This window comes from Thermobia domestica, chromosome 4, assembly GCF_964235325.1.
Source record: "Thermobia domestica chromosome 4, izTheDome1.hap1.1, whole genome shotgun sequence".
Classification (NCBI taxonomy): domain Eukaryota; kingdom Metazoa; phylum Arthropoda; class Insecta; order Zygentoma; family Lepismatidae; genus Thermobia; species Thermobia domestica.
The window spans coordinates 311,302,220-311,328,909 of NC_137457.1; the positions used below are offsets into that span (position 1 = coordinate 311,302,220).

The 26,690-nt window shown below is 34.9% G+C and overlaps 1 protein-coding gene across 2 annotated transcripts in view; it reads right to left on the reverse strand.

Annotated features, from left to right (window-relative positions):
* The window catches only part of LOC145684312 (uncharacterized), a 79,578-nt gene that overhangs the window by 14,457 nt on the left and 38,431 nt on the right, over window positions 1–26,690 (reverse strand). Inside the window, exon 2 of one of the 2 annotated variants that reach the window (XM_081756495.1) lies at window positions 12,198–13,782. The exons of the other annotated variant lie outside the window; for it this stretch is intronic. Within the exon in view, the coding sequence (XP_081612621.1) occupies window positions 12,489–13,782 (1,294 nt within the window). The 3' untranslated portion in view covers window positions 12,198–12,488. Of the gene's footprint in view, window positions 1–12,197; window positions 13,783–26,690 lie in introns of those variants that run through there. 2 annotated transcript variants of the gene reach the window in all.

A 26,690-nucleotide genomic window follows, 5' to 3' on the forward strand; every position in this document is an offset into this window, starting at 1 on the left:
GATTTCACTCTTTGTGTGTAAGTTTTGGCCCTAAACATCACCGTAATAAATTCTAATAGGTTTCGCCCGTTAACTCAAAATTAATAATTCCTAATATTAAATATCTGAATATTCTGTCATGGATGAGTTGAATTTCAATAAAAAAAAATTAAAAATCACTTAGAATAGGGTATTCAGATGCCTCATTTATAACATGATTATCCCCTTCTTCAGTAATTCGCCCAGTGTCCCGAAAAAAATGTACACGAAAATGAAAATTGACAAGGGGACACACACACACACACACACACACACACACAAAACGTCAGGCTCAGTTTGCGAACCCGAAATAACGAATATCTTAACTTATTGTGTGGAATGGTGTATTTGTCTTTTCTTGTGACTTCTGAAATAATTACAAATCTATGCAATACCAATCGAATATAATATATACGAAAAGTAAACACAATACGACTGGACCAACAGCCAAAACTGGGTCTTCGGTTTACGGTACCGATGTTTTAACAACTATGCTACCCAATTCGCTCCATGGAAACTGCGCATTCCGTCAGGCGTAAGGTTTGTGCTCACCCTGGATTGTTCAACAATTTATGTTCTTTGATAATCCTGTTTCCACATTTTGAAGACCTCTGACGCTTGAGCTCATATTATGTGTCATAAATGGACGAAACATTATTATCTAATCCCTATAGGTAGAAATTAAGTAGAAAGTAAAGCTATGCACGATTTAACAGAATCGAAACACACTCGGATTTACCATGTTCATGCGTTAACCCCTATGCTACCTGAGTACCTATACATTCCATCACTTGAGGTCAGTGGTCAGAACACATGAAAACTTTCTTGATCCAGTCACGCATTGTTTCACTTTGTACGTAATTAGGTTTTCACCTACAGAGGAGGTGGTGTTAGGTAAAGTTGGTTGTTTCGTCTATATATTGCATAATCTTTGCATATGCAATCTTGATAAGTAGAGTATATTTACACACAAAAATTTTAAGCCTACATGATACTTATTTATATAAAACAAATAAGTCTTCTTATAATATGTAACTTTTTCAAAATGATTTTGCCCATTTGGTATAGATTTTGTTTTAGTTTAATATTCCACGATTATGCATCGACACTAAGGAGAAGGTGATAATGAGATGGATGATAATGGTGGAATGACGGAAGTAGAAGGAAACTGGAGAACCCTGAGAAAACCCTCGCACGTGATGTTTATCTGCCACGAAGTCCACTTGATGGGACCTGGAATCGAATAAGACCCCTCACGCACCAGAAATGAGCATTCTACGACTGAGTCACCGCGGTTTCTGTATACGATTTACAAACTTCAATAAGACAGAACGTGCCAAATTGTTTTTGCATTCAGAGAATGTAAATGTTTACATAAAATAATACGAGAGGTAATAACGTTAATTTGAAATAATTATACAACAGAGTACTGAATAAAAGTATATCTAATACAAAGGAAGATAAGAATCGCTTTAATGTATACTGTATATTACAAATATCTTAAAATTATCCATTTTTCCATGGAGTGGGTCATCGGAGTATAGTTGGAAATTTTCTATCATAACAAACTAAGAAAAAATATTAAGTGCTTTACTTCCGTAGAATTTTGTGCAAGAGGCGCAACGTTTTGAAAGCAGTGAAGCAGTGTTTGTGTAGCATCCATCTTTGTTTTACGAATGAATATGTAAATGTTTGTGTAAAAGCGACCGCTTTACATACACAATAGGAGAAACACTCAGGAAAAAGGAAGTTTGTTCAAACATTACGTGAAGGATAGGAAAGAACACGGAACACAATTTTCAATTTTACTGCCACGACCCATTGATCTTTTGCGTGTTAGCCTATCATGAAACAAAACTGCTTAAAAAGCTAAAGTGATTTTTAATAATTATGTTACGAACGGCAACTACCACTTTCACATCCCACTATTATATTTCATCTGCGACATCAACTAACTGCCTTCATTGTAGTATTCAAACGTAGGCCAAGAACAAGAAATAAATCCCTTTTCCCTACACCTAGAACATTGCTTTATTGCATCTAATGGTCTTATATGATGGAGTTCCCACTTACCTTGGCGAGCACTAATTCCGTGACATTTAAGGTCACAATTTACAAATTTCGAGGGCGTACTACATTATATATATATAAAATGTAGTACGCCCTCGAAGTTTGTAAATTGTGACCTTAAAAAGTCAGGGAATTAGTGCTCCTCAAATAAGTGGGACCAAAGTGTATATATATGGTGTGTGTGTGTGTGCGTGCGTGTGTGTGTGTGTGTGTAAGTAGGTAGAGATGGTTCCAAAAAGAGAGATGAATTTTGAGAAATAAATAATTCGTTCTTAAAATTCCCTGGAAAATCCAGATTTTTAAACCTTAACACACCAAACGGGTTCCTCTAGGGATCCCAGAGGGTGATATTTGGTGATACTGCTGCAATTTATTCTCGATTTTTGTATGTGCCCTACATCTTTTTGGGATATCTCCTACATAATTAGATCAATGATACGTTTGTTGAAAAGTTCAAAAAAAAAAAGTTGAGAAATTAAAATAATATTTGGGGTCCCTAGAAGACCCCAGCTTGGCAAACAACGTTGACGATCTAGGCTTGATGCGTTAAGGGTTAAAGCGTGTCACGAAATTCCTGGACTTTTCCAGCAATTTTTACGAGAAAGTTGAATTAACTTTCCGGGTTTCCAGATTGGTGGAAACCCTGTAGAAGACTATTATACTAAATATCTACATAGCGCTTCTCCATTAAGACTGATGATAGCTATCGTTAGAGAGGGTTTAAAAAGATAATCATTGTCACCTAAGATAACATAGCCTTCTTGGATTTGACCAGTCTCAAAGAGCATAATCTTTTTACAATTTTAGAAAATTCTACTGTCGTGCTTCTGGATTGTTAAATTCTAAAATTTTAAAACGTAATAAAAATCAAATTCATGTACAATTCGGGTTCTGACTTACTCTCCGGTAAATGTGGAGAATGTGAAACTATCTTGTGTGATTCTGTGTAAAATCCGTTGCTATAATACAAGTATATTTGAAAGAAAGGGATCGAAAAATCATATTTGGTAGTAGAAAAACCGATTACTAATATTCCAACGTGCAATGTTTTATTGTATCCACAATTTAGAATGCCAACAATTTTATGGTATATTTAAAGTATGTATTATGCGAGAACGTAGGAAAGGGATATAAAAAAAGTTAGAAAGGCTGATTAAAGAAGACTCGCAGAAATAAAGCAAGTTACTACAATTTTATTTGATAGAAAAGGCAGATCTGAACGTTTTGCTCAATAGTTTAATACATTACTCCGTGTACCCAATATTCTAGTACAATGAATTTCAACATTATTTGGGATCTACCTAGGAATTTTAACACTTCACGGGATTTAGGAAACAAGAACATACAAACAAAAGCGTATGTTATTTCAGAAACAAAATCACTAATAACCAGTTTCAGAAATTGAAAGTGCTAATTAACAAGCAAGGCAACATACGACATAGATCTATAGCTTATATAAAGTCGGAGGAACACAATCCAGGAGTTTTCCATACTGACCTCTAGAACGATAACCATTTCAACATGAACGAACACACTGCTTTTATTTGATTCCAAGCATATTCACACAAAACATTGATATAAAGATTAGCATGAAATACCTAATACCATACCCGAAATGTCATGTTCACATGCTAGTGTTATCCAAAAAGTTAAAGCTAAGAGTATATATGATACAAGAACTTCTTATCCATTAGCCACTTCCAATTTAATGGTTGAGAATCGTTGTTCTGTACGATAAAACAGAAGTAATAAAAACAAAAGAAAACCTAAGATTGGCCTTAATCCCTGTTATCCATAATTCCCCACTGCATAAATACAAGACAAATCGAACTTCGTAGTTTCGCATATCATTTTTTTTTTTTTTTTTTTTTTTGCAACATAGCAAGTACAGTAGACTTTCGTTAGTCTGGAATCCCCGATGGTCCGCCACCGGCATCATAGAGATTTTCTTGTTTTAGCTATAAATGCTTCTACGCAAGTCAAATCAGAGGATCACGTCTTGAAATGTCGTATTCAACGTGATTCGAGACTAATTAGAAATGTTCGGCGCGCATTGTTAGAATGCTTGGTTATTTATTATCAGTACAGTACTGTAATCAATTATGCAGAACTAATTCATTTGTATAAGGAATAAATTTTTTAACAAAGGTAATTGATTCTAGGAAGCTAAACGACATTAGAGAATCTTTTAAATAAAAATCTTGTTAGTATATAAGCTATAGGCCTCAGTAACTCTCTATCAATCCGTTGTTTTTAAAATGGATTTTGGTTGTGTTTGATTTAGAATGATTATCCTACCATTCCTGGCAACAATATTTGGTATCAAACATCAAGCTGTATTCAGTTTACGACTTAGAGTTTAGCGATTGCAGGAGGCAATGTCCGAAAGTCCTGCATTGACGAATTCCCGAGAATGCCAGTTTATCGGAAGTCTACAGTACTAAGTGTATAAAAAAAAACTAAGTGAGGAGCTGTCTCGAAAGATTGTTTTAACGCAAAGTTTCTGGCAAATGCAGAAACCTAGCCAACTTCAATATCAGATTCTCCTATTACTCTACCCATAATTGACAATACAGTTAATGTTCATTCTACCGACACTACATAATTTTCTGAAATATATTGGATTAAGTGACGAAAACATAATTAAAAAGAAATCTGTATACCTATGACGTTACGAAATGGCAGTGGAACCACAATTGGCACTTACATCACTTTGTCATAATGAGAGTTGATCTGACATTGTATACACATTGTATACATTAAGGAATCATAAATCACCACTATTCTTCTAAGCACTTACACATTAAAGCATAAGTTTAAAGTGGATTAAGCTATTTGTTGATTTATTCTAATGTCTACAACCACAAATTCGATCACACTACCAGTCAAATAACGGAAAGTAGCCACGTTATACTGTACATCTTTAAATTGATTCAAATTTCACTGTACTACATTACTTACAATTTCACAACAAATTGAGAAAAATACAAAAAGAATTAACAAGAAATAGAAAAAAAACAAAAAAATGTACGTAATTACTTAGTGTTACATTACGAATACACTTCTAGTGTATATGATATATTCATTAGGAATAAATAAACACTAAACAGTTTTACAGCTTCTGAAACAAAATATTTCGTATGGTACGCAAAAGGTGATTAGCATTATTTTTGTCATCTCTTCTACGAAATTAAAATTCCTCATAGCTTACAAAGCCAGTAACTCACACGTTAAAAATAGTTTTGTCTATGTATACCGTATTAATATTAACCAGTGATTATTTGACACCGGAAAGAGACCCCCCCCAAAAAAAACGAACAACATTGTTCAACTTCATCAATCTCAACAGAGAAGCGTACTCACAATAAAGTGACAAAGTTTTTAGAGCTTGAATAAAAGTACGGGTATACATACACATTTTAAGAGCTAATCCTTTACATTTCGAACATATCTTAAGAAAAAAAAATTCACCTCTTCTAGCTACTTACCTCAGAAGAAGGTGATAGTAGCGATCACAGAAGAAGAGCGCAGTACCATATGATAAGTGAACTAGTACGGCTGAAGGAAAGTCATTTATGTAGACCTTTTATTATAGTTGCGTTTACTTCGTTCTCGTAAGAAACGCTAACCATACCTCTAAAGAATATTTGCTACCTGTACAAATTTAGTAAGATGTTAAAATAAAGTGTAATATTACTATATTATTTACTAAATTTACTGGATTTTGTAAAATAATCAAGTATCATTTAACTACTTCATAAATTAAAATTGAGTACAATAAGTATGATTTAGTTTTACGGCGAACGTTACGCTCTATAGACTAAAGATGACAGATGATCCATGAAAATGGATGATTATGAAACAACTGGTGGAACGATGATGTGAGAAGAAAGAGAAGAATATCTAGGAACCCCACAGACAGATGTTCACCCCAAACACACATTGCCTGATATCGAACCAAAGACTCTAGCGTCAGAGGTGAGGGCTCTACCACTAAGTCGCCATATCCTTAATATCCACGCAAAATTACCTTAGATTTCTTATCAGTATGTACGATATACCCACGAAACCTCAATCCGTAAGGAAACTTACAAACAGGATTCTAAAATGTTTATTAATAATTATTTCCAGAGTTCTTCAGTCGAGACTTCTAAATTGGCGCAATTATACTTAGGTGTTGTAGAAGTGTGTGTGGGAAGGTAAGATTACTGACATTGCATTGCAATCTAATGGCACAAAGTCGGAATGCGAAGAGGGCCAGACAAACGACGTGATTTCATTACTATTTCATATTACAAGATTAGTGAGAATTCTGCTCAAATTAAACAGTTCGGATTTCACCTCGACAATCCACTTCCTACTGATCATATGTATATTAAACACATTGGTTGCGAATATAGAGAAAAGAGAGTCCGCACTACTGAAAGAAGCCTCAGGATGACTAAGAACATTTTTACACTGGAAAACCTTTTGATCCAATAAGAAAAGCCAATGAGCACAATCCGCAATGCTCCGTGTACTTTGAATATCCGCCGCAAGTGAAAGACGCATTCGTAATTACTGAATCTCATTCCTACAAACTGTAGGGATGAGTACAGGTGCATGTATGAACTGAAAATGATGTAAACAGAGGCAAATTCTGCCAAATACTACTGCTAATATTGGGAGAAAACTGAGATCCCATTCATAACATGTTAATGAGTGATAAGGCCCGTTTTCACTTATCAGTATACGCGAATAAGCAGAATATTCGCTACTGGCGCAAGATTAACCCGAAGAACTTTATCCAGGACCCTCATACAGTGAAAAAGTGAGAGCATGATGCCCTACATACCTATTTCTTACCTCGGAATTGGTCTGTACTGTTGTGAAGATAACAACAAGAACTATGTGACTGTAGATTCTGAGCAATACGTGGCAATGTTAAAAATATTCTTGAAGTCACAACAGGCAACTTTCTCTAAAATTAACGGAGATATATGGTTTCAACAAGACGAGGTTAAATATTCATGGACGTTGTCAGGAGTATTTCGAATCAGGCCCATAGCCAGCACAAAATTTAGGGGGGGGGCGATCCAACCACATTATAGTTCATCACCGTATTATAGTTCACTTGTAAGCCTACCGTTAAAATTTAAGGAGGGGCCAGTGAAAATTTAGGAGGGGCCGGCTCCTTTAGACCCCCTTGGATACGGGCCTGTTTCCAATCACATCATCTTGAAATATGGTAACTTGCCTTGCCCTGCGCGATCGGATATTTCCGCTTGTAACTACAGTGGAGCCCGGCTAATCCAAAATAATTGGAACCAAACCCTGTTCGGATTAGACGGAATAACAGCAAAATTGCTGTTTGAAGCGGGTGTATTGTGTTGTAATACATAGCGTATATTTCCAAACACGTTTTCTGACTACAGTATATGTATATATGTTGTAACGTAATTAATGGAGGAAATGTCGGGAGGGGATTCCTGTCCGCGAGATAAAACGAAAGGTATAGAGGTAAGGAAAAATGCCTTGGAGCTATGACCACCCGTAAGCTTTCGAAAAAATGCAAAAGCAGCCATACTCGAGAACGAAATGTCGGATCGAAATCCGGCAAAAGGTAGTAGTCCATCATTTTTAGACGTAGATTCCATTAGATGGATGTAATGCAGTAGCGGTGCAAGGATGAGTCCCAAATAACCTGGAGTATTCCATCGTATATATCTTCAAACGTTGAATGAGGAAAATGAACAACAATCAAAAGTAATAATACGTCGTTCAAATCACGACATTGAGAATTCGAAAGAAAATGAAATGAAATGAAATCTTTAAGTTTTACGTCCCACAGTTATGCCGGTTAGGCTAAAGGAGACGGTGATGAGAGATGAGTGAAATGGTGGAATGATGAAAGTGGGAGGAAACGGGAGAACCCCGAGAAAACTCACGAGCACGGTGTTTGTCCACCACAAAGTTCACTTGGCGGGGGCTGGGATCGAACCCGGGACCCCAAGCACCAGAGGTGAACGCTCTACCACTGAGCCACCGCGCCCCCCAAGAGAATTCGAAAGAAATATATACATATGTGATTGATCTATTTTGCCTGAGCACAGAGTAAACTCTCGGAAGAATTTAAATGAAAAGAAGTATTAAACCATTACAGTTTTATCTTCTAGGCCAATGGTGACGGATAATAAATGAACGGCTTCCTGACAGTTACGAATGTGCGAAAATGGAAAAAATAACTTTGAGTCAATTTTACTAACACAGAAAGCTCTACACTTTTACACGACTTTGAGTGACTGGACAGATCCCTCTACCATTGAAGACAACGTTCTTATACTTTTATACAGTAATTCCACACGCAACAGAAGAGCATCGGACTATGTATATAACTCACAAGTTGTGTAGATGCGTACTAAAACACAGACATTCTAATTGACGCCATTGCACAACAAAACTGAAAGACAACATTCCTTGAGCCACTCGCAATTGGCACACAACCGACGAGTTCCGTAGTATGCAACCAAGCATCATGCCCTTAGTGACAGTACTGTGAGCCACGTACATGTAGCTATGTGTACACAAACGTGCCACTTTATCTTTTCTCCGTGTAGGTAATCCACACATCACCAAGGCATATTAGAACCTGGGAAAAAACATATCCCCCCAATTTTTAGGACGTAATTCCATCGAGCATTTCATTTTCTCACATTCGTACCTTGAACAGGAAGCTGTCCATTTACCATCCGCCATTATTAACCCAGAAGATATAATAGTGATAGGTTAAATACTTCTTTTCATTTAAATTCTTCTTCCAAGAGTGTATTCTGTACTGAGATACAATATATCAATCACACATGTGTACCTGTCTTCCTTCGAATTCTAAGTGTTCTTTTAACTTAAACAATGTACTGTTTATTTAATGTTGTTGAAATCTTATACATAAGTGTCTCTCACCCTTGCGCCGCCTCTACACTATATCCGATTCTACACTAACGGAATCTACGACTGAAAATAATGGCCACTTACTTTTACTAAACTTCCATTCGACGTTTTATTCTTGAGTTATCGATGTTCTTACATTTCTCCGAAAAATTTTAATCAAAGCACTGAGACAACGTATTTTTACATCAAGTTGGTGTATACTTTCTTTTTATCTGGGTGTCAGGATTAACGTCCCAATATGTGTTATATTAAGTTACAGCCTGTATATATACCGGAGACATTTTATATATAAACCAACACAAATGTTCAGTAACGCAAATAGCTAAACTGTGAAAACGTCTTTACTAGGGAAATACTTTTTTGTTCTTGTAATTTTTTTGTCAAACAAAATGAAGCTAAATATATACCAATAAATTAATATATCTATGTTTTAGAAATACAATAGGCACTGATTATTTAAACAGTGCTCTAAAACACACAGGAAGACTCAAATTTGTAAATAAAGAGCTCAAAAAGTCTTGAAATATTTAACCCTTTTAGGATTTTTGGTAACTTTTGTTACCATGGCGTAGGATGACATTGGCCGCTTATTTAGATTCTTTAACAGGTATTTAAACCGAGTTATTTTTATTAGGCAACTCAAGGATGCACCAAAGAACACCCCAGGTGCGTCTTCAAACCGGATGTTCAACTTGGCGTCGAGGGTCGTGACTAACTATTATTCAATAAGGCAAATTTAAACTTCTTCACGCCTTTAGTTTTCACGATATCAGATCGGATGTTTGCATATCGATTGTGTGTGTGTACTTTGCTTTATCTGCAATTGTTCTGAGATCTTTATGTGAAACTATAGCTGGGCATGACAAGTGCAAGTGTCCCGAGGTGGTGATTGAGGAAACTTTCTGGTTTTTCGCGATTTTTCCGGTTCAGGTATACGACATGGGCATGTGATTTATACCGTTGGAAAGGGTGTGTGCGTGTGTGTAGAGAGAGAACCAAGATTTAGCCTTTCAACAATTACTTCCGCCTATTTTTTCAAGGTACAAATTTGCAATTTTGCAAACTTATAAAGAACATTAAACGTATTTGTGGTGAAAACTTCATAAACCTATGTCAGCCCAGGCCCGGGCCAAAGTGCTAAAGTGTTTTGGTGCGATTTAAAAGTGAGTAGAAGCGTTGAAAGTGCTCGTTACACTGAAGAAAGCGGCGTTTGTTCCATGACTCTAGACCAAACAAGAATGAGGCGTATATGAAAAAGAAAAAATAGGTCACTTTCTTACTTTCAATAATTTCTCCCAACTTCAGTTTTCAAGATACAAGAATGAACGTTTACACACGAGGTTATGTACACGTCGTCGTATTTTGTTAAAGAAAAAATCAGATTCCTCCGTGAGCCCAGCTTGGACCAGAGGAGCACAAACTTGAAATAAAAAATTCCTTTCGAAACATTTCTTCTTTTTTTAAGATTTTTGAGTTTCTGGTGTATGACACGAACAAGCAAGTGATACCGTTGGAAAGTACGATTGATAGTGAAAAAAATTAGGTACAAGCCATGATCCTACGATGAACAGTAAGGAAGGAGTGGCTGTTTGAATGAAAGTCCAAAAGTTACCTTAAAAAGTGGATATCCTAAAAGGCTTAAACTGCGCTATATCGATTGTGCTTAGCTTCTGAAAGTTGTTTTGCAATAGATGAGTAGCAGCACAAAAAAACTCCTTTATTATCTAACAAAAGAGAAATACATATCGATTCTTTAACTGGCTTTGCATATATATTGAAAAAGTGATTTTCCTGTTTACCTGCTTTTTGCCTGTAGCAACTGTATGAATGTATAATACCAAACCGGTATGTAGAAGAATGAAAAAGTATTTTTAATGTGGTATTTCGAAGGCCGCATTTTGTAAGGAAACACACGTTCTTTATCAAGAGCCACTATATGATGTTTCGCAGGGCGTACTGTACACTTTAAGACTATTTTTGTGAACAGTAACATTATGTATTTATTGCACGGTACTGTGATGTACAGAAGAATAAACAGAACCATCATTTTTGAAGTTTCCTAAGGGTGCCTTATGTGAAGAGTGCACTACTTAACCGGGTGCTTTGCCAGTAGAGCAATAACTAAGAATTCATTATTTAGTAAGTACTTTTTATTTATAATGTGATGTTTCGGAGGGTGCTCCTGCATATGTCCCTGTGGGACGGCACGGACCTGCTAGGAAAAGGTAAAATTGGGTTACATTTTTCATCTTACCTTTGAAAAAGAATTAAAAATGAAGAACTTTTGGAAAGATTTTACTGTCACTCACTGATTACCTCCAAATTGATGCTTGAACCGAAACTTCCGTTACTTGTTACATGTCCCACACGCCAACTGTTTTGCTCCAAAGCCACGTGACCTTCTTTGTTTATCAGTTCTCTGTTTTTAACTTTTTGTTAAAAAACTGAAGGGAAAATCCATGATCGAAAAAGCATTGAACAAGAAAGATCAATAGTAAGGTCTGTTATTTTTTAGTACTATATACCTCTCCGAACGAAAAATTTGTGCGTATTGAAAAGCCGACATCATCCAATAAATGTCATAATTTAAAAGATGAAATAACAAAAATTGACCCTGCGTTTATCGCGTAATATATTGTAGCTATAAACCCATTTGATAGGACTTTCCGTTAAAAGACAAGAATAATACGAATCTTGCGCAAGGGAATAGAACGGCTGTTCGCGCCTGACGTCACCAAATTCCTAAAAATTACCGCTGTTTTACGAGAAAGGGGAACAAAAATAAAAATTGGACAATTTTTAGGTATGTATGCGTAAGTCCAGTATTCTCTTCAAGTAGCTAACTTCTTAAAGTGTTTCAGCATTTTGACACTAGATATCTGGAAAACTTTTAGAGAAAATAGCAATACGCGGTTGATATTGAGGTTCATATTTATGTCACAATGCTTTTGGATTTCTCTTTCTGAGAAATTCCATATTCCAAATGTAATCCAGTAACACCGTAGCTTTAGTTTTACCAAATAATTTCGACAGGGATACGGTGACCGTTGCCCAAGGTTTGACTCTCGGCCTGACATACAAACATTGCAGGGTTGATCAAACATTGAGGGAAAAATTAATAACTTCGGTACAAGAAGAGGTTAGCTTCATATTTTTAAGATTAAGTGCTTCACAGTGAAAAGTATGAAGAAAAATATTCTATTTCCTTGTGTACGTGTTGTAGCAGGTTATGTCTTTTCTTATTGGTGGCAAATATTAGTTGGATTATTAAATTTTTTTCGGCAAAGAACGACATATCTCTAGTAAATAATTACACATAAACACCACAATATCATAGAAATGAGCTTCATACAAGCGAATTCTAACAATACTAAATATAAAGACAAAATCGCACAGACGTATCAGTTCTGAGATTTGAAATATGTGTTAAAATATTTTGATAAAGAATATTTTTTCAAAAGATCACACACAGGTTACATGTGTGAGAGTTTTGATTTCTGTTTTAACATATGCGTTGCCAAATATGATTTTTTAGTAAATCCCTTTCCACAGACTCGGCAAGTGTGCGGCTTTGCACCTGTATGTATTAAAATGTGTGTTGCTAAATTCCACTTTTTTATAAATCCCTTTCCACAGATGTGGCATGTGTGAGACTTAACACCTGTGTGTGTTAACATGTGTGTCTTCAAATTTGAGGACGGTCCGAACGTCTTTGCACAAACCTTACACTTGCGAAGGTTTTTACCACTATGTACTAAGATGTGTCTTGCCAAACTTGACTTATAAAAAAAACATTTTCCACACTGTGTGCATGTGTGCGACTTTTCAGCTGTATGTTTTAGAATGTGTCTTGCTAGATCTGACTTTCTAATAAATCTCTTTCCACAGACCTCGCACATGTGTATCCTTTCACCAGTATGTATTAACATGTGTCTTGCTAAATCATACTCTCTAAGAAATCCCTTTCCACAGACTTCGCAAGTGTGAGGCTTAAAATCTGTATGTGTTAACATGTGTCTCTCATAATCTGATGTAAATAGGAATGACTTTACACAAACGTTGCATTTGCGAAGCTTCTCATCACTATGTGTTAACACGTGTGTCGTCAAACCTGATATACTTAAAAACTCTTTTTCACAGACCCTGCACTTGTGAGGCCTTTCCCCTGTGTGTGCAGACAAACCCAACTGTGTAATAAATCCTTTTCGAGAAGCATCACATGTCTGAGTCACCCGAACTGTGTGTAGCAACATGTGTTTTGGCAAATATGAAGAATGTTTAAATCTCTTTCTACAGACTTGGCATTCGTTAGGTTTTTCACCTGTATTTATTAATAAGTGTCTTCTCACTATTGAGCGTTCTACAAAACTATTTCCACAGACATTCCATTTGTCCGACTTTTCATAAATGTGTTTTAACAGGTCTCTCTTAAAAGGACATTGTTGAAAAAGTCCCTTTTCACAGACTACGCATTTGTGAGCTTTTTCTCCTGGGTGCATAAACATTTGTCTTTCCAAGCTAGATTCGTAAAGAAACCCATTTTTACAGATTTGACAACTCTGACGTTTTTCATGTGTGTGAAATAACTTACGTCTCCCGAAAGAGGTTTCTTCAGTAAATGACTCCGCGGAATTTCGGCAGCTGTGAAGTTTTTCTTGTATAGCCAACGTATGTCTTCCCAAGTTTGATGGAGAGGAAATAAAAGTGTTAGTTTTCTCATCTGGGTGAGATATAGAATCCTTTTGTGAAATAAACACATTGGATATTCTGCAAAAAAAACATATTTATGGAACTTGTAAGAAATTCGGTAAACACAAAATGGAAATCGAGATAAAAAATATGAAACACTAAAGAAATGGAAACGCTTAAATATAAAATACAGCAATAATGCGAAAAAACATGTTATATGTGTTCTTCCAACAGAATAAATTTTTGCGCTAGAAAATTTAGTAATTACGAGGACCTGTTGCAATTATAATTACCACACACAGTTATTATAATCACAAGTAACCAAAAGAAAGCTATAATTTTTTATATAATGTTATATAATTTTAGTCTGTATACCAAGTTTTACTAGTCTCTATAATATCCTCTGAATACTCCGAGATGTTAAATTTTAATTCATAAAACTATATTTACGTCTGTTGAAATATATCTATCTGATACGATACGTAAATACTTGTTCAGATATCTTAAAGTGTCTCACGTCTAAAGCTGAAGATTTCCCGGCATATAACTTAAGAATCCTTTTCATGAAATATCAGTTTCGTATTTTCATTGTTTTTCATTCAAATAATGCAATATTTTCTTTATCTACGTGTCGTCTCATTAGTTGCGTAAAATGTCAGGCATCACACTTTCTTCGTCCGGAATTTACATTCATATTACGTGTTTCATTACCGAGTTCTTAGCTAACAATATTCACGGGACAAGAATTCGGGAACAGCCTTTATAAAGAACATGTAGTTAGTTTTAATGGTTTCATATATAGATTTCCTAAGCACACACTTGATGGAGTAAAATTAAAAGAGTGATCCTCTAGAAAGGGATTTCTCAGACAAAATAAAGGTTTAGGAAATACCTTCCCCTCGCATTTACCAAGGCCTTCTAAATATGTTTCGCGTCTTGAACACACAAAAAAGTTCTGCATATCCTCGTGAAGAAACAATTGATGACGAAAAAGAGATAATATTTGTAACAGCCCGGAACTTCGTTTGAAGTATTATAGTAATTTACACTGTGTATTTTTGTACGGTTATGACAAACACTGAAGGAAAAATAATATACTCTTTATGTTAAACATTAATATTGATTCGGTAATATACGAAACTCATTTATATTGTGATTAAACGAACCCGAAGCATCATTGCGTCAGAAAGAAAACTTCACTACTCCATTTAATTCTGGACTAATGCAAGCCACCTTGGATTCACATAACCCACTTTAATATGATCCTGCTATATAATATTCTTCCACAGTTTTTTTATATACTAAAGTGTCTTCCAATATTTTTCTTGAACAAAAATTTTACGACTTCCATGCGAATTACTGGAACACGCGACGAGAACTATCTAAAAAAACTTCTGCGTGAAAAATTTGTGATACTTTTCTATTGTAAAGGTCAACTATACCGATAATGACGTATATTTTTTTTAGTTCACCTTACGCTAGGAAACTTACTTAAATTTTGGTTTAAAAATTCATCGGTCCCCTTTCCTATGAGTGTGTTAATATGGTTCCCATATAATACGATATCCTGGGCATGTGACACTGTTATGTTATCCACCGTGATTAAAGGCGACATAAGTAGGAAAATCGTTCTTTTCCGAACGTGGTCTTTCAAGTGAACATTTCAGAGCTGAGTTATCATCTTGAGAATCTTGTCAAGAAACAGTCTCTCATTCGTACTCAATTGCAAGTAATATTGAAAAGAAATACGTTAAATAACACAACTTGAGCTACGTAATAGTATATTTCAATATCTACATTCACTTCCATGATTACTGCAGCAAATATCATTCACATAAAAAATAATACATCCAAAACAATTTTCTCTTAGAACGTGCCATAATTGCTATTAACCTTTAGAATTTTGGAAACCAGTAATCTCTGGTGACACATATATAAATAAAGGTTTATTCAACATGCGAAAGCTTATTAAACTAACCACTCATGCTCTAAAAAAATATTATTACATATCTAAAAACATTTGTCCTAAACGTGAATCGAATAAATGATTTTGTGCTTGTAAGTCCGACGCTTCACCAGTGACATATTTTTTACCTTTTATTTATAAGCTAGTTAGTATGGACATAAAAGCGGACAAAGCGTTGCAAACATATCGCCTGTCTTTTCCAAGAGTGACGTAACTCACAATTCCTAACTTTTTAGGAGAAGCGTCTGAACTTTTGAAATGCGGCATCTCTTGCATCTTTGCTAAAGGCAATTATGTCTCTCTAGCTACCACCATTACACGGTAATCAGTACCAATTTTCAAGTTAAACAAGTGAATATCGTTTCATACTGTGAATCTGACTATTAAAATATGCGAAATTTATATTCCAGGTTGAAGAAGTACAACTGTAACTACAGGTAGCAATAGAGTAATAAAATCAGCGATAGAATTGTTTCTTGGACGCTGAGTCCATCACCTTTTAGCTTCATGTTCAGCAAATCGTTAAAGAAATCATTCCATCAATTTAAGATGCTATTTGTATCAGTGAGAACTATTTCGTCAGTTTTCTTTAATATATAAGCATAAGGTTGATAGCCTTTCTTAAATTTGTTGATTCGTTTATACATACCCCGAAAGTTTCTATTTCTTAGTATTATCTCCAATCTTCTTAATTATAGCTTTCAAAAAATCGCGTTTCTTTGTTCTAAAAGTTTTGAAAATTTCCCACTAATCCCTACAATATTTTGTGTAGTTATTTAATTTGGATTTTTTTTGGCAAACGTAGCTTTTCCTGTTTTCTCTTCGCTGCTAATTTAGTGCATATCTGATGTAACCATGGTGTATCCTACGAATTTCCGCGCGTCCCAATTGCTCCCAATATATGCAATACCTGTATATACATGTTCCAAAAAAATGAAATGAAATCTTTGAGTTTTACGTCCCACGATTATGCCGGTGAGGCTAAAGGAGACGGTGATTATGAGAGATGAGTGAAATGGTGGAATGAAGAAAGTGGGAGGAAACGGGAGAACCCCGAGAAAACCCACGAGCACGGTGTTTGTCCACCACAAAGTTCACTTGGCGGGGGCTGGGATCGAGCCCGGGACCCCAAGCACCAGAGGTGAACGCTCTACCACTGAGCCACCGCGCCCCCATACATGTTCCAATATATATACCTATATACAGGAATAGGTAAAAAAAACGTGAGTGGTTTCAAGTATTCAACTCAGACATCTATTCTTATAACAGTGTTAACGTTCATTATTTTAGTGATTTTGTATAAAACTGATGGACATGGCGAATAAGTATGACTGAGCTTTGAAAAATGAAAGTTCATCAGATTTTGTTTTTTCAACTATTTCACAGTAGAATTTTGTCAACAAAAATGTTTCTCTATGTCAAAAAAAAAGCTATAATCTGGCTCGAACTGCTTCCCTTTCATTCTAGAATTTAAACAGGATCACTCAAACATTGTTCCAGGGGGATTTCTAACATCAACCGTTTCAATATGGCTAATACATGCAGGTCCACACTTGGAGTTACAAATAACCATTCTCTGTGTTTTTCGGTAATTTCAACTGAAGATATTGCTTGATTTGCACAATGGAACTGTACTTGAAGTGTGAATTGTATATTCATCGCAAATATACATTTTCTGTTCTTTTTATTTTACCTATTATTTCGTGTTCCTAATACCTGTGCACTGTGTCATTTTTCGTTAAATTTCCCCTAGATTATACTTCGCGTAATTATTTTCTTTAGTAAGGTTTCAAACAATAAACGTTTTTTGCATATAATTTTCTTATTTTGCTTTTATTTTTTCTAAAAAATCATAAATAACTATTTATTACTACACTACTTTGTCAAAGAAAACACGAAGAAGCAATAATACTTGAAGAAACATGAGTTATTAATTAAAATGTAAACAATGTATGTGATTTTTTTCCGGATAACGGTACATATGTTGGACTATCGAATGATCATCTCAATATTATAGGCGAGAAAAAAGGTGCGTTGTCATTGTAGATGTTCATGTAACACGTGTGCCAGAAAAGTTAGTAATTACGAGGACTTGTTGAAATTACAACTACTAAAACAGTTACTATAATGAGAAACAAAGAAAGGAAGGGTAGAACATATTTTATAATTTTGCACAAAATGTGTCATGTCGTGTTGTATATCAATCTCCACTAGGATTTATAATATTCTTTGAATGCTCGAGATATTAAATTTCAGTCTACATTACGATCATTATGCCTATTCAAGTATATCTACGTGATTAGGTGTGATACATATAGCCTTGTTTCAATATTTTAACATGTGCCTCCTCTAAGAATGAAGTAGTTCCTTTTACATAACACTGAAAAAACATTTTCAGGCGAACAGGGTGTTTTCATCATTTTTGTTCCAAATAATAAAATACTCTCCTTCGTCACGTGTCCCTTTACCTATGTTGAGTATTATATCTATTGGCAAATACATGCCAAAGAATCACAGTTTATAATTGCGTAACTCACATTCATATTACCTGTTTCATTACCGAGTTATGCCACTACAATATTCACGGAATCAGACTTCCTGGACACCCTTTATTAAGTATATCAACGTAGTTTTAAGGGGTGGGTACATAATGTAATCTTCCTAAACACACACACTTGCAGGAGTGAAAATATATTATCCTATACGCCTAATATTGTGATGAACAGTCAACCTTTTTAATCCTTATAACGCCGATTCTAGGAAAAAAAGAGTTCAAATTTAAAATAAAGCTTTAGGAAATATCTTCTTACGCCGCCTTTACTAATGCATTCTGAAAAGAATAGACACTAAAGTTATTTTAGTTCAGATAAAGCCTGTTTTCTTTCCAGAAATGCGTCCGGAAACTTTGCAATAATTCATTCCACTAAGAACACTAGTCAACAAGATTTTGGCACACAAATGAAAATACCTGATTCTAATAGAAATTTTCACGTAGAATTCGAATCTGTAATTAGTTTTTCTCCATCATACTTAGTTTCCCCGTGACAGAGGGATTCTGGGGAAATTTCCCCTCAAATTTTCCTTTTTTTTTTACAATTTTTGTACCTGTAGCTCGGGTACCCTTAGGTATATAAACATACGAATTATATTGTATGTTAGCTTGATTTATACTTAGTAATCCCTCTAAGTTTCATAAGACTCGTATTATTCTTTCTAGAGAAATAAACATACTTATATAAAAATATGCTATGTCTACTGTTCATTTTACCATATTCATTAGTGCAGATAAAATCACATATAACTTCCACGAAAATTACATCAACAGGGTTTATACCTCATTGAACTTCAAATAAACATATTTTCAATGATGTGTACACCATGTCGCAATGTTTGTATGAGGGAAATTCTAGAGGGAATTTGTTGGAAACTCCCTCCAAAAAGTAGTTTATAGGATTTTTTGTCTCAACTTGCTATTTATATATAGTGATATAGAAACAAAAACTGCACTAAAACATTGTTTTATATATACTTAATAAATGTTCATTTTATGTGAATTGCATTATTCTGTCTAGATATATGAACTATTGTGTCTATTTATAGGTAATAAAAAATGTACTATGCAAGACTTTTACCATACACAGAAACCTAACGTTCAAGTATTATTGTCGGCACATAGATAGATATTCAAACACAAGCACAAATACACGAACGCTTTCTGTGGAAAATAAGTCACTTTTTAATATTTTGATCTGGCAACAAATCATAAAAAATTGATGACTCACGTAGCCTGATGACTATTAGCGTTGAGTGACGTTCCAAGCTGGACGTGGCCGCGTATAAGTTGAAGTATTTGTGCATTGTGGAGTTCGAATAGATTGTGTTGTGTGGTGATGCACTGAATTAGATCACGTTTGTGCTGCTTTATGATTGATAGTGTGTAGATTCGTGTGTGGGGGGGATACCTTACAGGATACAAGATGCCGAGGAAGTGTGTAAATCACCCGGACAATTTCTGTTATGTAGTGGGGAGCTGACATTTAAATCGCAATGTCGATGTTTTACCCCACTTGTGAGGAAGTGTTATCAGTTATATTTTGGTTCCTGTGTAGGAGACCAAGATAAGAATTGGTCTCCTCACTAAATTTGTTGTACTTGCGTGAAACGTCTGACTGGGTGGGCAAACGGTGAACGAAACATGAACTTCGCAGTACCGATGATCTGGAGAGAACCAAAATATTACTCTTCAGACTGCTACTTTTGTATGACACAGATAAAAGGAATAACCAATAAATCTAAGCACACAGTACAGTACCCTAATCTGCCATCAGCAATTAGGCCAGTTCCACACAGTGCCGAATTACCTGTACCAGAACTTCCTGCCCATCTTACGGTAAATGAGGATTACGTACTTGAGGCAACTACTGAAGCTCCAAATGAAGATGATCCTACTTATGTAGGAAGCACATCTACATTGGATCCACATTTAATAAATCAGGGTAAACTAAATGACCTCGTTAGGGATGTAAAACTCCCCAAGATACAGGCAGAACTTCTTGCTTCTAGACTTAAAGGCTGGAAACTGCTCCATTGTGACACTAAAGTGTGTATTTTTCAAAAGCGTCATACACAGTTTCAAAACAACTATTCTCAGGAAAACGATTCAGTGTATTGCAATGTCTGTGCTGTGATGGATACACTCGGACATGCAAGTATAAATACAGAGTGGAGACTGTTTATTGACTCTTCCAAAACAAGTTTGAAGGCTGTCCTTTTGCACAATGGCAACCAATTTCCTTCAGTGCCTTTGGCTTATGCAACTAATATGAAGGAAACCAATGAAAACATCAAAATAGTGTTACAAAGAATTCAGTATGAGAAATAAAGTGGACCGCTTGCTCTGATTTAAAAGTTATTTCTTTGTTAATGGGTTTGCAGCTTGGTTATACGAAATATTGTTGTTTCCTCTGCAAATAAGATGTTCGATTCGTGACCAAAAATTTGAGGATCTCTTAACTCTGGTTGAGAAAGCAGCTTGGTGTTCATTTAAATGTTTAACAGATTTTTTTAGGAAATCAGAAAGCCCCAAATTACCGTGAAATTGAGTGATTTCCTGCAATCATTCAAAGAAATGGGTTGCAACATGTCCCTTAAAGTTCACTTTCTAGACTCCCACCTGGATTTATTTCCTGAAAACCCTGGTGCTGTTAGTGATGTGTATTGGGAGCTTTTTCATCAGGGCATTTCCTCCATGGAGAAGAGATATCAGGGACAGTGGAGTTCACAAATGTTGGACACTCAAGAGAGATGTTCCAGAAGCCAAACACAGAAGAAAGTCAACAACAAAAACATTTTAGTTAAGGTAAGTAAGTGTTCATTTATTAAGAAGATACCACTTACTTCTTTTGTATTATTTATTAAGTAGACATAAAACTGTATTTTAGTGCAGTTCCTATTTCTGTATCATTATATACAAATACCAAGTTAAGACAAAAAAATCTTATAAACTACTTTTTGGAGGGAATTTCCCACAAAATCTCTCTAGAAATTCCCTCATAAAAAATGGTGACATGGTGTATACATCATTGAAAATATTTTTTATTTCAAATCCAATGAGGTATAAACCATGCTTATGTAATTTTCGTGGAAGTTATGTGTGATTTTATCTGCACTAATGAATATGGTAAAATGAACAGTACACATAGCATATTTTATATAAATATGTTTATTTCTCTAGAAAGAATCACAGGAAAACTGAGGGTGATTGAGAAAAACTAATTGCAGATTCGAATTCTACGTGAAAAGTTCTACTAGAATCAGGTATTGTCTTCCGTGTGTCAGAGAAAAAGTATTTTTTTCTTGACTAGTATAATTAGCATCAACCACACGCAGAGATCCTGAACCGGCGAACAATATTCATAACATTACTATCGTTGTATTAATGAACGATCTTAATTCAAAAGTGAAGTTTTCTGTACATACTGTTGCAGAAGTCCCAAACTCCGGAGCAAGTGTGTACTTCGCTAGCTACAAGTGAATTTAGAAGTTGTGCATACGTTCGCGAAAGTATGAAGGACGTCCGAAAAGAGTTAGTATTTGCAACTGCACCAACTTCATTTGAAGATTTGATAGTGATTTATACTGGGCATTTTTACCAGGATATAATAAACACTGAAGAAAATAGAATATGATCCTCACGTTAAACATTAGTGGAGATTCGGTAATATGCGAAACTCATTCACCTTGCGATTAAACGAAACTGAAGGCTTATAGCCTCAGAAATAAAACTTCTTTACTGGATACCATTCTGGATTTATCCAAGCCATCTCAGACTACTATCACCCATTTTAATAGAATCCAGCTCTATGATATTCCCTTATAGTTTTTGAACTACTAAACCGCATATAAAAATTTATCTTTAACAAGAATTTTACGATTTCCATACGTATTACTGAAACAAGCAACGTGACTCTCTATCGAAAACATTTCCATTCCGTTATTTGTGTACAAGTGTGGCATGTTCCTACTGTAAAGATACTTATAGTGATCTATGCTCTCATTAGTTCACCTCACCCTTGGTAACTTACCTTAAATTTTGCTTTCAAAATACATCAGTCTTCATTCCTGTCTGATAATATAGTTGCTATATAATACGATATCCTGGACCTGTTACAGTGTTATCTTATCCAGCGTCATTGAAAGCGACATAGGTGGGAAAATCATATTTTTCTTAATGTTGTCTTGAAAGTGGATTGTTTACAATTGAGATATCTTGTGAATCTTGTTAACATACAGTTCCCCTGCGTACTGGATTGCTAGAAATGTTGTCAATTCTTACATTCAAAGATAAAACTGAAGTTGTGCAATACTTTTATTCCAATAGCTACATTTATTCCCTTGACTATAGCAACAACTATCACTCACATATATTATTATACATGTAAAGCAAATTTTCTCCCACGTAAAAATCGTTGGTATTAAGCTTTAGAATATTACAAACCGGTAAACTCTGGTGACACACATACGAATAAAAGTTTATTAAACGGGATAAAAGTTTAGTAATATAATCATTTATCTGCTGAGAATATTATACCAAGGGAAATCGACCTCACGACCTTGCTTTTCTACGCCCAACGCTTTACCATTGAGCTAATATATTCAGCTTTTATTTATAAGCTAGTTAGCACTGTCATTCAAGTGGACAAAGTATTGTATACGTATGAAATTAGAAAATAGAAAAATGTTTAAAAAAACTCACCGAATCATTTTCTCTACAATAGGATAAAAATGGTCAAATTAAAGGTTAAATAAATATTTGTGATTAAGAACAAGTGATATGACGTTAACGTAATGTTGAGGTACACAATGTAAATATGTGGAATGCTTAAATATAGATCATTGTCTGAACGACGAACCAAATAAAAACATTGCTTCAGTACTACAAAAATAGTTAGAATCAGGATAAAGGATTCTAGACTGGTTGCACTGAATGACAAATGGTGAAAACAAGATTTTGGCCTAACAATTCACACAACTTCTCACAAGTATCTATTACGTTCTTAAACTTTCTAATCTATGACTAAGACTATCAACCTGTTGGTATGCGTTAGACGAGTTATCAGTACAAAAACCCAAGTTACACAAATGAATAGCGTTTCACAATGTGAAGAAAACACTTTTAAATTACGCAAATTCGATTTTCAAACTTTAAGTAGTACATGTATAACTACTAGTTGGAATACAGTAAAAAGATGAACAATAGAAACCTCTTCCTTGGACGCTGAATCCATGTCAAAAGAACATACTTAACTTTGCCTTACTCATTTTCATTTATGGAGATAAATGTCGAAAAATTGTTAATTTAAAGCACTTCAAATCTGAATAGATCGTTACAGGAGAAGATAGAACGTGTGTTGTGATGCTGCACAGATCGCAAAAGACTTCTCCAGAACCATTACAGCTATTCTCTACGAAAATGTAATACCAGACGTACTAATAAATTCAACAAATTGCTTTTTAATATAGTGATACGGGTTGCAATTAATTATATATGTACGATTGAGAAGTTGTACCATTGTGAATATAATTTGTCGCTGTTATTGTGCTCTGGTATTAAATTTTGAAGCCTGGAATCGATAACTTGAACCACTTCCGGTTTAAAAAGAAGTTTAGCGTAACACAGAATTTATTCCTGTCAAAGTAAATCAGTTTTGAAAAAATAACGGAAATAAACAAAATAAGAAATAAGTAATGAAACTGGTAATAATTATTATACTGGAACCATTTACTCTTTTGCTAGATTGTTGTTGATTGTGATGCTATGCTGTTTTGAGACTGAATCGTTTGAAAAAATTCCTTGATATTACTATCCATTTCATAAAGATAGGCCCCTGACTTCGAGGTGCTGCTGTGACGTCCAGTCAAAACTTATACTGCATTGTCGTACCTCGTTGGAATTGTTGAAAGGTTGTCTTTTCAATACTTAAGACATACAAATTTTCTTTGTACTGTATAATGAGAAAAAAATAGAAATTAATGAAAAAGTGCGTATTTTTTCGTATTTTTTTGGTAAATCAATGTTTGTAGGACTATATCTCGGAAAGGAGTTAACATGAAATAATTTCCTGTGCAAGATATGTAGATGCATATATTACCTGCAAGTTCTGAAAATTTCATTACTCAACACGTAGTAATTTTCTTGTTATTCAGCAAAAAGTGAGACATCATTATCTCTGAATTGCGGCGGTGTATTAACAATCTGAAAAAACTTTTAGAAAGATCTTAAAGTAGCTTTTTCAACCAAACTGTTTTGACTTGTTTTAAAAGATAAACAATCACAAATATGACATTATGATTTTCTCTGCTTTGCGCCCTTCGCTATCGCAGTTTATACGGAGTGCTACGTTGCCACATTTTCCTGACGCGTATACACTCTCAGCCGGACGGGTATTTAAACTTGTTACGCACTGTCCGTCACTTTTTAGAGATATTTTAAAAATGTAATGTCTCCACAGATTTTAAACCAATTTCTTAGAAATTAACAGGATATACAGTAAATGTACCAAGTGTTCAAAATTAGAAAAGCAAACTCTTATCTTGTTTGGATTTGCATGTGATGGTCCTCGAAAATTTGTTGATTTTTGTCAGTTCTTCACTTATTGCACGCAGTACAAAATACACTTGCACAGAAACAAAAACACGCACAAAGTTTATTATATGATACAACCTTAGTTGATATGTAATATTGAGTTTACACTTCACAGAAAATCTGTTTTCAGATCTAAGAGCTCCAAGCTACATTAGAATCTGCCTCTGAATAGGAATGGCGGTTTTTTTTTTTTCGGTGCAGCCTCAGGTTTACTTGAAACAGAGTTACTATCTTGTTCACTCCCGGATACGCCACTGACCACAGAATAATCAATGTCCTTACTATTAATTACTAACTCATAACCGTCTGAGTCAGTGTCATTCATCAGTTCTGCGATTTCATTATCGCTAAGCATTTTGCCTCTTCTTTTTGTAATACCGCCGCTCGTGAAGGAATATCCACTTTTTTCTTTTTTTTTTTTTAAATCAAAAAGCACAAGATATACTCACGAAAATATAAATGCCCGTTCGTCCGTCTCATTGCAATGAACCCATATGATATGAATGCGTGTGTAAGTTTTTGACGCCTACGAACCGAAGGGAAGTATTGAAGACTTAATCAGTGCGACGTGATGAGACGCAAATACAGCCCTCGTCACCTACTCATTGCATTGTTTTCTTTCGTTGAAAGAAAACAAAGGACCCATTCTGTGTTACTGTACATTCGGCAAGGGAATTGATCGCAGAACTTGGGTGAACACGTGATTGCCAAGGCACATTTCTTTTTAACCTTTCACATGTTCGTAAGCTGGAGAGTGTGTAGACTGATAGATCTTGGTAGAAATGGAGCAATTGTTTATGAATATTAGGGAAGATAGCAGGAGCAGCGATGAGTCAACAAAGTCATGACGAAAGTGAATGAAGTAAATAGATTAAGAGATGAGTTTTTGGATGTGTTACTTCAACGTTTTATTTCGATTACATTGAGATGTGTACACTCATGTCCAAAATTTTTGTCGCATATCTATAACTGTCTTCTTGTAAGAATATAATTTGATAATGATTTTGCAGGGTACTTTTAATACTGATACTATATGTAGAGTCGGGAAATGTATATTTGTGGTAAAGTTCATAGGAAAAGAATACGAAAATTAGCATGAGTAAAACAAAATGTTGCTAAATGGATAAGAAAATTTTAGTTTCGTTTTATTGTTCTTATTTACTGATCTTTTGACATGAAATTTTCCACATAGCCTACATGTCTTTGCCGATTATACACATACTAACATTATAAGAAATACCAGGCGAATTCGTTATCAAATTATATTCCTACAATAACATATTTATAGACATGCGACAATAATTTTAGACATGAGTGTACACGCATTAATGTTTTTATGATGTTGTGAAAGGTTATAATAAATACTTTTTCCTATTACATTCTTATGAAGTAGGCTTCGCGCTACAAGCTTCCTGAACGCGACAACACTGCACGACAGCGTTGCCGCACTTCCATTTACTGTATGCTGTTTCTTCATATAAGCGCGGGGAATTTAAAGATTGGGTTGCAACATGGCTCACCGCTTAACGCAGAGAACATGTTGAAGTAAACATATTTTTAAAAAAAATAAATACTCTACCAACTAAACCCTTTTTTGTTAATAGTTCCAAATATTTGGAACACTAGACTTCCAAATTTTCGAACAGTATTTTGTACGTTTCTCTACCTACCATGATAAAGGAGATCAGAGCTTCGCACATTTGTTTTAATTACACAAAAAATATCAAGTGATGAAAATTGAACTTTTCACAACTTACAGTTAATGGATGCATCTACATATTGTACACAGGAAATATATTTCACGTGATCTCTTTTCTGAGATATAGCTCTATAAACATTGATCTACCAAAAAAGTACGAAAAAATACGCACTTTT